We start from the raw sequence: 16,937 nt of genomic DNA, 5'->3' as shown, positions 1-16,937 counted from the left end.
TTTGCCTCTGGCTATATTCTTGATGTGATACAATTTAAGTAGAGAAAGATATGGGAATACATTTTAACAGCCTTGAGTGATGGAACACTGTTGAGTAGAACCAAAAATCTACTGAAGATGCACATTCTCTGCAAATAATGATAATGAAGAATTTCTTTCAAGAAAGCAGTGAACAACTGTCAGAAAATATGCAGGTCTTTCAGTTTTACTTATCTTCCAACAGACCTACCTAACCATTCAACCTACCTACGCACTGAAAGAAAATTTACATTTATATTTATATATATATATATATATATATGTATGTATGTATGTGTGCATGCATAGCAGGTCTATTCTACGGTAAAATTATAGATATGTTTTATTAAACTATTAAATGTAATATAAATAAACATACCATCATCCATAAGACAATAAGCTCATGGTAGAGGAATACTAAAGAACTGCTTGGGCCCTACCACGATCTAATGTAGAACACTGCAATAACAAATAACGTAAAAGCTGGATTAAACAGCACTTGCTTGTGAGCGAAGGATTGACCCCCGTGGACCCCAGTTTAACCCCAGTCTTTGATTGTATTGAATCTCAGGAGATGTGACAGGAAATCTGTGACAGGAACATGGGCTACATATACTGAAGATCATCAAATGCGAGACACTATATCTTTTTTGGAGGGTGTCAAAGGTTCTCAGTGTTGATCCTCTCTTCTGAAGGACATGAACTTCACGGTTTTCTAAATCCATCTGTAATCCACATCACACCACAGCAAAAAAAAAAAGATGTCTCTTACCTCTTTTCAACCCACATCGACATGATGTAATAATTCAGACAAAATCCTTCCTTCCAAAGCTGTTCTTTGTCTTATATATATATATATATATATATATATATATATATATATATATATATATATATATATATATAATTCTGTTTATACATTAAAAATAATAATCCAAATGCAATTAGTATTGTGCTAATTAGTAGTCAAAAAATGGTCAAATAGCCCCCCAAAAAAGTTGTAAGTATATTGACTCGTGAATCATGAAGTTCCAATTTTAAGAGAACAGCTTCATTGAGGAGCCTCACTGACTTTATATTTGTTGCATGTGTATTCAAAGCAAAGCAACTCACACAAATAGCACTTCCAAAATCCATGTCTGGGTAATAATCATTCAGATGTCATTATCTTCAGTAGTCGTAACAATCTAGCCAACGCCACTGGGCTCCTCAAACATGGCCCTCTTTCACAGACTGTCTGGACCTTTGTGTCTGGCGATAAATATGGAAATCTTCTGCAGATTTCTGCAAATTAACATATGTTTGAGAGAGGATCTGTCGGTTAATTTGAGTAATGTGGTGTTATAAGTGATGCTGCTCTCTGCTGACCGCAGCGTGGTACTGTGCCGCAGCTGACCTTGTGTGCTCGAGTCACACCGCGACCGAATGGCGTCAGTTTGCCAGTGTTTTGCAGTCAGGTCCGAGTGGGACATATGGCAGATTGATCTCGCAAAGCTCTGGGCTGTTTTAAGGGTTCAGTTAAAACGGACACAAGCGCTGTTGTTGCACGTGAGCAGATTGAGGACAACGGCATGTGCTTGTGAAGTGGATGGATTTTTTTTTTTAGGATTTTTTTTTTTTTCATGGTATTGGTTGCAAACTTCCCAATGTGAATTCTGCAGACAAGTCTGTAACTATGTAGCAGTGTTAAAATATATATTAACAAAAACTAATATATATGAACTCCTGATACGCTACATTAGAATGGAATACTATGCTATGCCTACATTCTGTATACTATGTTTTAAAAGTAGAATATTAAAACGTAAGCATGGAATGATACAGATTTGAATGAGCAGTGTGTTTTATACAATACTTATACAGTAATATATATATATATATATATATATATATATATATATATATATATATATACACACACAAGTTAACTTATACAGTTAATTCTGTGTTGCATCGTTGGTCGTAATATTGTATGCAGTGCCATCTGTTATGTAATCCTGGTTTTCCGTGCAAAAAGAAAATTGCAGCCTATATATTTGAAAGGATTGGATAAGAAAATCGATAAAATTGTAATATCATGCTTTTCTGAACAAGATAAACAACAGGACTTGTTTAAGTCAATTTGTTTAAAATAGTCTTTCTGCAGCTGCTCAATATTGCTGGTATACTGCCCTCTGTTGGCCATCTTGTTATTGAACATCATCATATCCACACAGGCCCCATTGCCCAAAGCTTTTTTTCCACGCTTGATGACTCATACTGACATGCTCAGCGCAAGAAATCTGATTAAGTCGTCTTCCGCAAGACAAGCTCTAGTGTATGTAGCAGCTAAATCGGTCATTCCCAAAACACAGTGTCACGTAGACTAATTTTTCTGATGAATTTTCCTCAAGAGCACTGGCTCAGAATTGGCTTACACCGGCACATCTGCTCTAGTTTTACCTCAAAGCCGAGCAGCGCGCCAGACATTTTCTTCCAGCTAGGAGCCATAGAGGAATTAGCCATTGCTGTTTTTGTTAGCGGAGGCCGTTCCGTCTTTATGGCACATGAAACATGTTACGTGTCATTCTGCATACCTCGCCCGGTGCAAGATGCTGCATTGTTCGCTCGCCGAGCTGGTCTGCGCATTTATGTTACGTAAGCTAAATAGATGTGCGCTTCTGTCTCCCCCAGTGCCCTTCCCGCAAGAGGCAGACGCATTCAGTGGCAGCTGCATTGATTTGAAGTGCCGCGGGCAGCTGGGGGATCACAATGCGTTCAGGAGCTGTTTGGGGACATGGCGACGGAAGACGTCTTACCCAAAGTTTGGGCAAACCTGCTGTTTTCCTTTCCTTGAACAACTGGACTCTGTGGAACAATATGCGAGTTCGATTTTGATTGAAGTTGTCTTCCGTCACTGTTTTTATTGTGTTCTTGCTGTACTTGTTGGTTTTAAAATATTTATGCGGGGGTTGGTGGTGTGCATTTCCTGTTTTAGCTGAGTGGGCACAGACTTAATGTAAGCTCAAATTTGTGGGAAGAGCTCAATTTATGGACATGTTTGTGCAAATGTTTTCGGTTTCGACAATCCTTTTTATCGTATTTACTCGTTTACCTCTTTAAATCTCTTTCCTGTTACAGAATGTGAACATTTACACAGACCGAAGAAGCAAACTGGGTCTTCACTGACAGAAAAGAGCAAATGCAGATGAGGTCAGGAAGTGTTGGGAAAGTTACTTCAGAAATGTAATAGGTTACAGATTACAAATTACAAAATGTAATCAGTAGTGTAACTATTTCAATTTCTTCATTAATGTAACTAATTACAATTTATTACATTTCTAATTAGTTAATCATTTTCAATCTTTTAAATAAAGCAGGGTTAACTTTAAAGTAGAACTCAACACTTTCAAAATCCTTCATTACTTAAATTAAGATTAGAATTTTGCAGCATAACCACCATTAAATCAGTCTCAGGAAACACTTGCATCTAACAACGCCTTGGAGAAAAAAGAAATCTTTAAAAATAAAGTCTATACATGAACTCAAATAGAAAGCAATACAGTTCTCCAATAAACACGGATCCTATTCTGTGTCCTAAACTTCAACATTGGGGCATCTTTTTTTAAAGCAACGCAGTTTTATTTAAATTAGTGTTCTGTGTGTTTTGTGAGAGGTAGGGTTGGGTTAGCTGATATAAAACCAATGGGAGTTTATGCAATGTCCTCATAGCAAAACAGATAATAGTAAAAAAGATTTTGCGTTAGTGTTTGTGATCACTGTTCACAGATGCTGAGCGAAAAGCGTTAGTTTATCATTAAAAGAGAACGAAGTGGAAAGTGCAGATCATTTAATGTTAGTCAACCATTTTTAACCATTTTTCTGTGTGTGTGTGTGTGTGTGTTCTTGTTTATAATACAACAATAAAACCTGACATTTTTGACAGGAAAAAGTGTAACAATGCAAACAGGTTTTCTGTTAGGAGTAGGTTTGGGGTTAGGTTGGGTTAGGGGAAAGAAGTCTATGGAAAGCGTGTGTGTGAAAATATTTCGATGTAACCCCCTTTGCAATTGTTATTTTTTTCTTGAGTAACTGTACAGTTGCATTTGTTTTGTAATCAAATTACATTACACGCAACTAGTTACTCCCCAACAACGATGGCAGGTAGTATGAAGCGTTGGAATGAGATGAGAATAACTGAACACTCCCAGGTGCAAAAGATCATGGGATGGATGGATGGATGGTGAACACACACCTCATTACTACTGGTAGAGTAGGTATCCATTTAACCCTTAACCATGTGATGTGTAGTCAATATCAAGCAGAAAGAACTGGGTGGATGTTCTGAGTGATTCCAGTCCACAGTCTGATTTTGTTGGAGCCTGGAATTAAACCATACCATGTTGGATTCATCTGCCAGAAGACAACAGCTTCTCGACTGGGTCTGGTTTTTCCCAAGGTTTTTTTTTTTTCTGCATTTCTGTCACTAAATGGAGTTTTGGTTTGCTTAGATGGGGACACTTAATTTAGGAAACTTTATTAACTTTACACGAATACCATTGGAAGAGAAATGAATTGAGCTGTTGTTGAGTTACATTGGTTCAGACAACCGATTTTGGTCAATTCATGAGGCAGAAATATGTTGTCAGTAACTTTCCAAAATAATTTTATGTGGGAGATACACAGTTACAACTTTTGCAGGGTGTGATTAAAAAGTAATGTAACTGTAGTGTAACTAATAAATATTACTAGCCCAATAATACACAATTTCGCATGCATATGAAATGCATCTTCCCCCCAACCCTAATGTTACCCAAGTAAATTTTTGCACATGCAAAAATCAATAGCAAATCATGCTATTGATATGCATTTTTTTACGATATCAGGCTGGTTAGTAGCTGGGTGTGCACTGTAATTTAATAAACTCAAAGCCAGGCCGATCCACGACAGTATCCCACCCTCCACGACCCACTCCTGAAGGAAGGCCTCAATTCTGCAGAACCTAAACTATTCTACAGAGAATCTTGAGATCATCGCCTAGAGTTACTTGCATGCAATTGTGCATCATTTATTGCTATCATGGCCTAATACTAAGTACATGTAACATGTAACAAGGGCACCTTAAAGTGTTGTTACCCATTTATTTTTTTAGTTAAATTGCATAACACCATGTAACGTGTCTACACCCAAACCCTAACCATATAGTGAGTACATGTAGCTAATAAATATTAATCAGTACTTGAAATTGTTCACCCAAAAAATATATTTACTCCTTTACTCAGCCTCGAGTAGTTCCAAATCTGTATGAATTTCTTTTTTCTGTCGAACAAAGAAAGATGTTTTGAAGAAAGTTTGTAACTAGGCTGTTTTGGGTCAATACTGACTTCCATAATGGTGACCCAAAAGAGCCTGGTTACAAACTTTCTTCAAAATATCTTTAATTTGATATGTTTTAAGCCTTTAGAATGACAGGGACATTCACGGTGTCCTCAAAAACCAAGTAAACATAGAAATACCTCTGTCATTCCCAACTAATTATACAAATTGGTGTCCCCATAAACCACCCAAACCAGCCCACACACACAGATTTAACGATTTGTTTCCCAAATTGCATCGACAACAGTGTTTCAGGAGTTTAAGGCACAGAACTGCTTATTCAATAACAATTTTTATTTCCTATTTGGATTTATGTATGGCTCTAATTTGTAAGATTAACAGTTTTTTTTTTCCCAAAGCACTGTTATATGCCAGTGTTCCCTCTCTTATATATGCAAAGATTTGAATTTGAAAACATTGTAGCTACTAAACTATTTCTCATTACGAAATATTTAAGTGAAAAAATGCGTCAAAGTCTGATCTTTGTTGTTGTTTTGATTTAAAATTAAAGTATTCTAATCTTAATTCAAGTAATGAAGGGTTTCTAAACACTGACAGCAATCGGTGTTGACTATTACTATAAGGTTAACCCTGTCTTGTTTAAATGACACAGGAAATACAAAGAAGGGAAGATATGCTGGGGAATATGCAATTGATCTAATTCAAATAAACAATACCAGACTACAAGGAGAGATGAGGTGTGTTCTTAAGTAGCGGTGCTGATGAGTGAATCAAATGAGGTGCAGGTGTGGCTGGTTAGTACATGTGTGCTGTGATTGGATGCATTTCCTTAATTCTCATGTACTTATTAATCATAAGGTGAGGTAAGAGTTTTTATAAAAATAGTATGCTCCAATTACTAAGTATAGCAAGACTGCTAAAACTAGCAGCAAGGGGAATTGGATGCATTAAGAGAAAAGCAAAGTTCGACATGTTCCTAGATCGACATATTTCGTAAGAACATTTTAATCCAAAAATGTAGTCTTGACCATATCTCTACACCTAAACCTAACCTTACCCACGAGTAATGCTTAAAATCAGAGGAAATGATAGACGGATGATGGTCATGTACATGCACCAAACACTGATTGTAAGTCACAAAAACTATAAAATGGTTCTTCAATTCTGATTGGCTATTCGCAATGTTGTTCCAGGGTCAACAAAGATGTTGAGAAACATCAGCAAAAACTTGTTCTGCGGGTGTACACAGGGCTATTTTTATGATGTCATACGCAATTTATTTCCCATTGGGAGGAATTTTTGATGCTCGCGTGGTCTTGGCTCGCATCGAGTAAAGCCCTAAACACACTGGACGATTTTGGCAATCCTTTAAAGGGCCAGTTCACCCCAAAATAAAAAAAACAATCTGTCATTAATTACTCACTCCCATGTTGAGACCCGTAAGAACAGACATGAAGATATTTTTGATGATATCGGAGAGCAGGAATGATACAATAAACAGCAATACAACTGAAATGTTCCCAGGTCCAGAAATGTAAATACATCAGTAGAACAGTCCATGTAACAGCAATGGCTCAAATTTGTGATGCTGCGAGAATACTTTTTTTGGTGCAAAGAAGACAGAAGTAACAGAACTCACACAAGCATTTTGGAGATTACTTAAGAACATATTTGACATAATCAGTTGTTTACATTTGAGAGGAAAATGTGTTGTGATGCTCTCTAAAATGGCGGAAGACGTAACTGATCTACAGATGTCACATGGACTGCTTTGACAATGTATTTACTACGTTTCTGGACCTGGGAACATTTCAGTTGTGTTGCTGTCTATGGAGGGTCAGATAGCTCTCAGATTTCATCAAAAATATCTTAATATGTGTTTTGAAGATAAACAAAGGTCTTACATGTTCATGAGGGGATTTTTTTTTGGCTGAACTAACCCTTTAAGATCTCTGCATGTTATACTGTGCGAAGCGGCTCTAATAAACTTGGTATTTTTATTGGTTGGTCAGTAAACATGGATCATACCAGAAAACACATTGTGAGATGATCATGCTGTATCGTTGGCCATCTTTGGTCCCAATACTGTAACAAATTATGACAGAAATCTGCACGATTGTTTCATGATTTAAACATGCAGTGTTTTTAGGGTTTGAGAGGTTTTTATGAGCCGAGCCAAGCGATCGTTTTTAAGCTATATGGTTTAATTAATTAATGGGCGAATGTCTGAAAAGAGTTTAATGATAGTTCACGGTAATTCATGAACTCACTAATTCATAATAGCTGTTAAAATAAAAGAAAAAAAATATTTTAAAGCTTTCCGGGTTTGTGGGATGACATCTACTCACTGTGTAAGAAAAATGCATTCCAGCTTTAATGGCTTTTCTTTTTTAACACCACGTTAAGCAAAAAATGTTGAGTGGGAATGCACAAGATATCATACAAGGGAATACCACGAGGAAGTACACACACCCAGTCATTTTGATTTTTATCTTACATTGGTGTCGTTCTCCCTGTAACCAGCAGAGGAGGTCTAAATCAAGAGAAGAATAGAAGGAACCACCTTAAATATGCACAACATGTTCCTGACCCAAGCGTACGCTGTACAGTCATCATCATTAATGTGGCAGTACAATATGTCAGATCACGTGCAGGCTAAATCTGGGAGATTTTATGCACATACTGTCTGCAGTGTACACCACGTTAAAGCACGAAACGTTTGATTCAATTATTTTGTTAGTGGTAATTACTGTATTATGAAAGCTTTGAAGACTTAATCTGGAAGTATAGGAAATCGTAACTTTAGTATTTGTTTTATAGAAAGACTGGCACCATTATCTAGTCTTTTTTTCTATATATATATATATATATATATATATATATATATATATATATATATATATATATATATATATATATATATATGACCTAATGGAAAGCCAGTAGTCATATACTTTCATTATTTCTCGATGCAAATACAATTCTAGAATTGTAGCCCCATTAATTTGACTCCTGAAAATTAACACATTAATCAATCAATAATGATAATCATCATCATGAATAATTGAATCAATTAATTAATATAATGGTATTTTTATTATATTTATGGCATTATATGTAAGTGTACATATAATTCCACTCTCGTATAGTTTCACTTCAAGGATATATATATATATAAAAAGGAAAAGGAAAAAAAAAGTATAAAATTTATAAATTTTGATATTTGACCTCTGAGACCACAAACAAAACTTAAATGCAAAATCTGGAAATGTATCTTTCAGATTTTTCCAATGAGAAACAAAGAATAAAACAGGCTGCAATTACCGATACGCGCCAGGTATTTAAACAAGCTCTGAACAACTTGACAGCTTTGTGAAGGAGTCTTGACTTTTTTTTTTTTTTTTTACGCCACAGGAACAGGGTCAGGCAAATTGCCCAGATTCATTGCACTCTCGTAAGTGGCTCAAAGTCGACAATATAAAACACACCCCGCGAACACTTGAGCTGCTCTGTGTTTGATTAGCGCGACTGGGTTCGTGTTTTGATTAAAGGAAGCTCACGAGTAAAGTGCTGACCATAAACGATTTCCTCATTGCATCAAAGTCACACGGAAGTAGTAAAACGGGCCCTCGAACGTCCCCATTTATAGAGCCGCAACTTAATGAACAAGCCATAACAAAGCAGTAAAGAGGTAAAAACCGAACTAATCAGTAACATTTTTATCATGCCTTTCGATGGTAACATTATTACCGCATATCGGTTTTATCGAATCATTATTTAAGTATTGACGGTAAACTTGCAAAAATCATACACTGTAACATTTTAGCTATACTGTAATACGTGTGCTCAAACTGCTCATATGCATTGCATTGTGTTGAAATGAAATGAAAAAAGTATAATTCATTATGCAAGAATGCATTGATACTTTAGAAAGGATAATTCCTGGAAATCGCCTGGGTAGTTACTGTAATACGAATAGCCTTGGATTTTTTAAAAATTAAAAAAAAAATGCTATTTGAATGGTTTCTCATTGTAAAGGATTACCTGCTTTAAAAAAAAAAAAAAAGTGGAAGTGCACTTTAAAGATATTAATATAGAGAAAATGAATATAAATGCAATTGCAAAACTCTTCAAATGTTCTCAGACATGAAACGGGAATATTAATTGAATAAACTAATTTAATAAACGAATGCTACCGTGCTTACTTGCCAATTGCGGTTTACTGTACATGTCAGATTTCAGTGACGTGGAGTTATAGTATAATTATATATAAAAATGCGGCCAGGAAAATAAACGTCCACATTTTAGCTACAAGTGACAAATTTCAATATCATACTCGCGGTCAAATTCTTACATTTCTCAGTGTGAACACACCAACGTATCTATCGTGTTTGTCAGTCATTCACCTCGACGTTTGATTTGTTTAAAAAACGACCTCTTTAAACACATTGTCCGTCAATTAAAGTGAAAACAACGCGCAATTAACTTTTCAGAATAAAAATCCGTCGACATTAAATGTAGCGGAATTTAAACTCAGGTTTTGTACACTAAATAGTTTACAATATATTACATAAAGATGTGTGACACAAATATACACAAAACATTTGGCGACAAAATGATCCATCCGCGCGGGAAAATCTGATCTTTCAGTCAGTGTAAAGTGAGATGAAATGTCCCACTTTTTTTCATACTTTCATTTTAAGACGTGAGTGAAGGCACGTTACTGAAATATTGAATTACGTTTTTTTTTGGTTGGTGCTTTTTTTCGTATTCGGACACCTAAAGTTTGTAAACATCGTCTTTCTGTACATCCACAGTTCAGTATTAGTCCGTACCGTAGGGTTTCTCCTCAAGCGAGGTGATACATGCTGTACCCTAAAGGTGTCCCATAGAGTCCCACTGGAGCGACAGGCAATAAAGGCCTCTGGTAGGGATACGATTGGCCATAGAGTGAAACGGCCGAATGAAGCTGGGTTCCAAGAGGAAGAGGCAAACTGAAATTGGGGTGGAGAGCGGGCTTGGCAGTCAGTTTGAGCTTCTCCAGCTCTGCCTCTTGCAGGCGTTTGGCCTTGGCCCGTCGGTTCTGGAACCAGATCTTCACCTGGGTCTCCGTGAGGGTGAGGGAGCTGGAGAATTCTGCTCGCTCGGCAATGGACAGGTACTGTTTCTGTCTGAACTTTCGCTCCAAAGCCAGGAGCTGCGAGGTGGTGAATGGCGTGCGGGGTTTGCGGTTGGTCTTGTGCTTGCGGAGAGGGCAGGGACTTACGTGGCCTGTGGTGGGAAAAAAAAAAAAAAAGTTTAGTTTAAAAGTTTCTTGTTGATTTGAGGTCGGTCGTAAATAGATTTTAAGGCTTTCGTAGGTCAAATAAAAGCACTTCATGCATAATGTGAGCACGGGAATGTTTTACTTCGATATTTTTAATGCTAATTGTAATGAATGCGAATGTAAGGGATAAGTAAGATAAGTTTGTTATTTTTCGTAAATGTATTTCGATGTTGATATTATGCCGTAGGGCATATTCCACTTAATTACAAAGTAGCAACATCAGGAAAAGCGTCTATATAATGTTTTACTTTTTACTAGTGTTATGTTTTTAATTAAATCACAGTTCTCCTAAATAAAACCTGAAACCTCTTGTGTTTTCAGAGCAGTGGGCCCTCGTGTCTCTAGTTTCCATTAAATGTATACCTTTACAGTCTGTTAAGCATGATTTCGCTTTAGTTGCAAATAATAGTGATCATGAAATATTGTCGACTATGTATAAATTAAGAAGATAGCATTGCCACTTTTTTTAGATTTCAAAAACACGAGCCCGTTTTGGGAGAGATCCTCATTTATGACGATCACGTTACCCTGTCGTGATTTATATCATTTAAATTATAGCATAAACAGTTCTTTCAGGAAAATGAATCTGCTTACGTGTTTGAGCGAATCTAGAGTTCATAACCCATGGTGTACAGTCATCCGGCTCAGGGGACTCCGATTTGACGGGTGAGGTCTGCATAAAGTGCTTTTGTATTCCAGCCGAGCCACAAGAATCCCTGATCTCAGTCTTAGCGAACTGGCTGGACGCATCCTCCTCGCGCCGTCTTTCAAAGTCTTTACTGGTTTTGTGGCTGGATATGAGAGACTCCACGCTGAACGGGTGGCTTGACACTTGGGTTTTGCGCTGCTCCATGTCCCGACCTCCGTCTGATTCCTTCAAGCTCGCGGACGCGGACATCCTCCTCGCGACAAGCGTCTGGACGCACGAACTTCAAAGTCACTCTGACGTCTCACGCAAAAAGCATGAAGCCTTTGATGCCTTCGAGCACGCGGCCACAACAGAACTTTCGGCCAATCAGAGCGCTGCCAAATTAAGGCGCGCTCCGTTGCTCGGCAGCGCACGGCGACGGCGGAACTTTTGACCAATGAGAGCGCGGCTGAGTTAGGCAGCGCGCTCTGTTACTCGTGATTGGCTTACTGGGTTTGCAAGAAAGCGTCCGTCATAATGACTGACAAAATGACAGCGACGGATTTAGCGAAGAATTGTGGAATTTTGGCAGGTAAAGCAGTGGATTCGCAGGAAAAAAAGATGACAATGTAGAGCGCTTAGCGAGTTTGAATTGCACTTTGAGATGAAACACCCATAAAACTATTTGAGTTCGTTGTCTGTAGCGTTCATTCACATATTGCACCAAACATAAATCTTTAGTGAGTTAATTCTGTTGGTGTTCGCGAGGGCGTGGCCACAAATTCGTAATAAAGCATATAGAAATTTTGTTAGACAGTTGTTTTAATTAACCACTGTGCCAAATTATGCTCTTTTATCAGATTATCACAATAAATGTGGCATTTGGAAACAGTTACCTTTGCCTTAAGCATTTAGTTCCATTCTGCTGATTGCTGCAAGTAGCCCGTTTATTTCTTACTGTAGTATCAGCGCGTTTATTTTACTTAAAAACTAAGAAGCTTCACTATTGACGAATTGTATTCTGTGGCGTACAAACAGTAAAATGTGACGGAATAATCAAACAGCAGCCCAGACGAATACAAGAGAATCTGCTTGAGGCCTTACAATGCAATGTATCATTACTTTCCAAGGTATAAATTAAAGTTTTTATTTGCTTTAAAAGAGCACTTTTGCCATTTGCTGCCTGCTGTTTCTTTTGCACGCCATCTGATCTCCTTGAAAAAAAGCATTTATTCCTGGCAAAGGCCGTAAACTGCTAACGAAAGCATTAGGGTGTTTACTCTTCAAACACAAGAGTTAGTTTCAAAGCGCAGCAAATTATCGCTCTGAGAGAAAAAAGGAAACGTATTTATCGTGAAGCTTATGTGTCGTGGACACCGGAGCTGAGAAACTGTACAGTAATAAGGCGTTTAACAGAGACGGATTGCTTTTGGCATTATCCTCGATGGGGGAATTGTTTGTAACCATGACACTTAGGGTATTTGGGCAATCACACTTAAAATAAACATCACCCTTCTTCTCTTGTAATGAATAGCTGGAGCAGCAATCAGCTGCTTGTTGGACTGGTCTTTATGTGTGTTTGTATGTGCACTAATGCTGCAGGGTGAGATTCTGCTAGCTTGTCGTTCCCAGGAGCCTCAGCGCGTTTATTAAGCAGGGTGATTTCACAGACAATCTGAGGTTTGTGAAGGCGCCAGTGAGCGGGGAGATGAAAGGCGCCTCTCCTCGGGGGAGAAACTGTGGCAGTTTAGCGGCTCCACTCAGGAGGAGTCGCCTCCTTGTACACACACACACACACACGCAAACACACACGCATGCACACACTCAGCCGTCACGCCCCTGCCCTCAGGCACCTTGTCGAGCACAATCCAACTCTTTGCGTAGATGGACTGAGAAAGACTGCTGAACTGTAGTGATAGATGAGAAGGACACACATTCACAGTTGAGGATCATAGGAGCTGACAGGAGACATATGAGAAATACTCACCGTGAGAGAGAGAGAGAGAGAGAAGAAAAAGCAATGTTATGCCTTAAATAAAGCATTCAAAAGAGATGCAGGAAAACCACCCTTTAGGATAAGCCTTTCTGAAATTGACCAACACATCCGCTTTCCTTCCTCTCTGATCTCTTTGACCTTTGTAAATAAACGGAGGCAGGTTTGCCAGAGAGTGCAGAAAATGTCAAAAAGAGCGCTCCTGGTTTTTCTGGTATGTTTGGACACACCTTGAGCATTGTAATTATGGGCTCAGCTTTGCAGTGCAGGAATGCTTATGTAGCTATTTCAATTTCTCCGATCTAACAAACTGTTTACACATTTATTTGCCCAGCTTTACACACGCTACGATCCACCAAATCAAACTTGCGCCTGGCCGTATCGTCTCTCGATCGGTCTTTACTCGATATTGATTTCTGTCAACTGAACATGACAGAGATTGGCAGATGTTATCTGCCTACCTCTGGTGAACAGCAAATATGATAGTCTGTCAACTTTGCATCACCGTTGTTCAGTTTTTAAACATGAACTTAATTTAAATGAATGCTCTCGGGACAAGTAAGGGTCAGAGTAAGAAGGTGCAATGCAACGCGAACCTTGGTTGAGGAGAGCAACGTATACGCATTGTCTTTGAACTCAGATAATGCAGAAAATAGGGGATCACAAGACTTGTCTCACTAATTACACTGCATGACAAGACTTGGCACAGGTGACAGCAACTGTCATCGCTTTGTTTTTATTAGTACCTTATTAGGCTTCCGGAGCCTTCTCTTAGAGCAAACATTTGCTGTAATGAGAGAAAATTGCTACCCACCAAAGGAGGATGGCGCCAGCTTCAATTAGCTCAAGGGAGGAAGGTATTACTTAGAGGCAAATAAATTATCATGTAATATAAAAAATGATTCACTCAACACATGATAGGTTCCACTGTTGTGCAAGTCTACTTTTTTGTTGACAAATGCCTGATGACTATGTTTTTTTTTGTTTTTTTTTTGTTAAAATGAATTAAAAATGTAACTGTTTCTTTAAAAGGTAGTACGTTATATGTTCTGGTATGGTTTCTTGTCACAGTTGCCTCTGGCTTGTTCACTTCGGGGTCCCAGACACATATATTAAGTTATAAGATAACTTTACGTGAAAGGTAAGTCATTATTGCTATGATATTGTTTTTAAAGCTTTGAAAACAAAACGTATAAGTAAATATTTTAATGTGTAGAAACAAATGTGTCCGTCCCTGCAACACTACACAGGACAAGCAGCTTGGAATATGAATTATTGAATATTTATTTTACAACAAGGAGATACATGGTAATAATATGTCGCTCCACACTGTTTGTTAATGAAGGCAAAGTATTGAATTAAAAGACTTCAAATCCTCATTAAAACGAAAATCCCTACAGAGAAGGGCCAAACAAACAACATTCAGCCGGCCTCTTTTTGGTTCTGGGTCCTCTTATTGGATCCCTGGAGATGTGCCATGCTTTGTAATCACAGATTGCCTCCATGCCAGATCCCTGAACCGATGAAGCCATTAGGGCTCATGACTCACCCACCTTCATGACTAAAGTTTCCGTGTAAACGCCCACAAGTAAATGAAGGGGCCCTTGCGCGACCTCTCATTTCTCACAGACAGTGACTGAGCAATGCACGGAAGCCTTGATTTATGAGAAGGGTTTACAACACAGAGACAGGCTTTTAATTTAGGTCAAGGCCCTAGCTTGGCGTAATTGTTTTTTAAATGCAGGGAATGGTACAAAAAATATCGGTTGCCAGAGCAAAAGCGTGAAGAAGAATTACCCCTGGAGGTATCCGCTCAAGTTCTTCCATCACCTTACTTTGGACTCGTTGTTGATTTGAAAAATGGTGTCTGTTCACCTCGAAGAACTCCACAGAAAACAATATCACGTGTGGTTTCTAAATATGGACAATGAAGGAAGTAGAACGCGAGCTAAAAACAACGAAACAGGCCGAGGCTGTTATTCGCAAGTGCGGTCACAGTAAAGCCTCTAGACCCAAACACAAACAGGGCACGGCATGTCACCCGACACCTGGACAGCGGGTGTCCCCTTCATTAATGCGATCCTTCCTGCCCCCCAGCCCAAGCAGACGTTTGCCTCCGACCCCAACAACATTTAATGAGAGCGAGACGCCAGGCACAGTGGGGCAAGTCAGAGTGGGAGGGACTCTCCCCCCTCCCAAGTCCCCTCACAAGAACGGGCCCTCAATGGGAGCAGACTGCCACAGGGGTCTGTCAGGAACCCTCCGCCCACAAGTTCAAATGTCAGTGCCCCGGCATGCGCCCTCAGAAAGAAAGGAAAGAAAGAGCTTTAGTAGTTTTCTGCCTGTCGTCTAATTGATTGGCAGGCCTGCAAATGAGCAATTCTCTGCTTGTTTTGCTGGACATGGTTTCCACTTAATCAAGGATTGACAGCAATGAATTGTTAATCTGCGTTCTTCTTTGCGTTTCCGTCAACATTCTTAGCATTATTTGAAAATCTCTTAGCGGGTTAAAGGTCAAAAACTAAGAAAACATTGACTGATTTGTTACGCTTTTTGTCCACTGAAATCATTGAGTCAGAGAAGTAGCCACTTAGCCATGACAGTCTGAGAGATGTATAATTGAGTGGATATTAGATGTGACAGGCCAGCTTGAGTGTGTTTGTTGTGCGGTTCGGTGCGAGTGGAGGGGTAAGTGAGTGGTGACAGCGTGTCGTGTTAGCAGAGGGAGTCGCTCCGGGACGGTCAGGTTGATTTCATTAAGGTGATGGGACACATGTGCCCCCTTTTTCATCTGCTCTTCGGCCCCCTGCTACTCAGAGTCTTTCAAGTCCCGCTGTCTCCCGATCTGAAGATAATTGTTCACTGTAATACTAGTCAGGAAATGAGCTGATCAACTCCAGATGGATGGACAAGGGAAAGGGAACGACAGAAAGGAAAAGAGAAGACAACAAGAGAGTGAGAGAGAGGAAGAGGCAGGGCAGAAGAGCTTTGTATCAAGTCAAACATGAAATATTAATGTTGATACTTTGAGAGCCCTTGATACCACTTGGCCTAATACGAAGAGTTCATTACTTTAAAGTTGGCCTGGAGTCGACCACATAGACTCTACTTCTTACGCTATGTTCGTTGGATGAGACGCATTCAGAGCTGTTGTAAAAACGCCGATATACTCACAGCTGTGACGTGCACATTCATAACAATATAACAACTTGCTACGTTGCTTGCCTGCATTAAAATAAAAAAAAAAAAGACGCTTACTAGATAAACCACGTTATGTGATGAAAACAAAGAAATGTTTTTATTGTGCATCATTTGTGATAAAGTTGTAATTTCGTCAATTTATTTGGAGAAGTGTGCAAATGTAATACATAAAAACGTACAAAATTACTGATTTACAGCTATAGCTTTTATTTTGTATCCCTTGACCCTATACTTAACATAACCACCTTGCTATTACCCCTTTACTGTTAAATAGAGGTTTTTGAGCTCACCTCTAAACCATAAGCATGTCTTAAAAATATGAACAGTATAAGTTAAAATAAAACAGACGTACGTTTAGTCGTTATTAATTATTTATTACAAAACAAAGCAGTACCAAAATAGTCTGAATGACAATGTGCAATATAACATTTCATATCACTGACCTAAATCCTTTG

At 38.6% G+C, this 16,937-nt stretch overlaps 1 protein-coding gene across 1 annotated transcript; it reads right to left on the bottom strand.

Moving 5' to 3' along the window:
• Nucleotides 1-8,527: 8,527 nt before the first annotated feature.
• msx2b (muscle segment homeobox 2b) lies at nucleotides 8,528-11,726 on the bottom strand. Its single transcript, XM_043220915.1, has 2 exons — nucleotides 11,255-11,726; nucleotides 8,528-10,605 (listed from the first exon to the last, which is right to left on the bottom strand). Exons 1-2 carry the CDS (start codon nucleotides 11,556-11,558, stop codon nucleotides 10,184-10,186), a joined length of 726 nt encoding a protein of 241 aa, XP_043076850.1. The 5' UTR covers nucleotides 11,559-11,726; the 3' UTR covers nucleotides 8,528-10,183.
• Nucleotides 11,727-16,937: the final 5,211 nt, after the last annotated feature.

This window comes from Puntigrus tetrazona, chromosome 21, assembly GCF_018831695.1.
Source record: "Puntigrus tetrazona isolate hp1 chromosome 21, ASM1883169v1, whole genome shotgun sequence".
NCBI classification, from domain to species: Eukaryota; Metazoa; Chordata; class Actinopteri; order Cypriniformes; family Cyprinidae; genus Puntigrus; species Puntigrus tetrazona.
This window is presented reverse-complemented; position numbering and strand designations above follow the sequence as displayed.

Bases quoted from the DNA above. Each gene is read 5' to 3' on its own strand.
- msx2b (XM_043220915.1), bottom strand. From the start codon at position 11,558: ATGTCCGCGTCCGCGAGCTTGAAGGAATCAGACGGAGGTCGGGACATG. The intron at 10,606-11,254 runs GTAAGCAGATTC...TTCCCACCACAG, and splicing joins CTCTAGATTCGCTCAAACAC to GCCACGTAAGTCCCTGCCCT.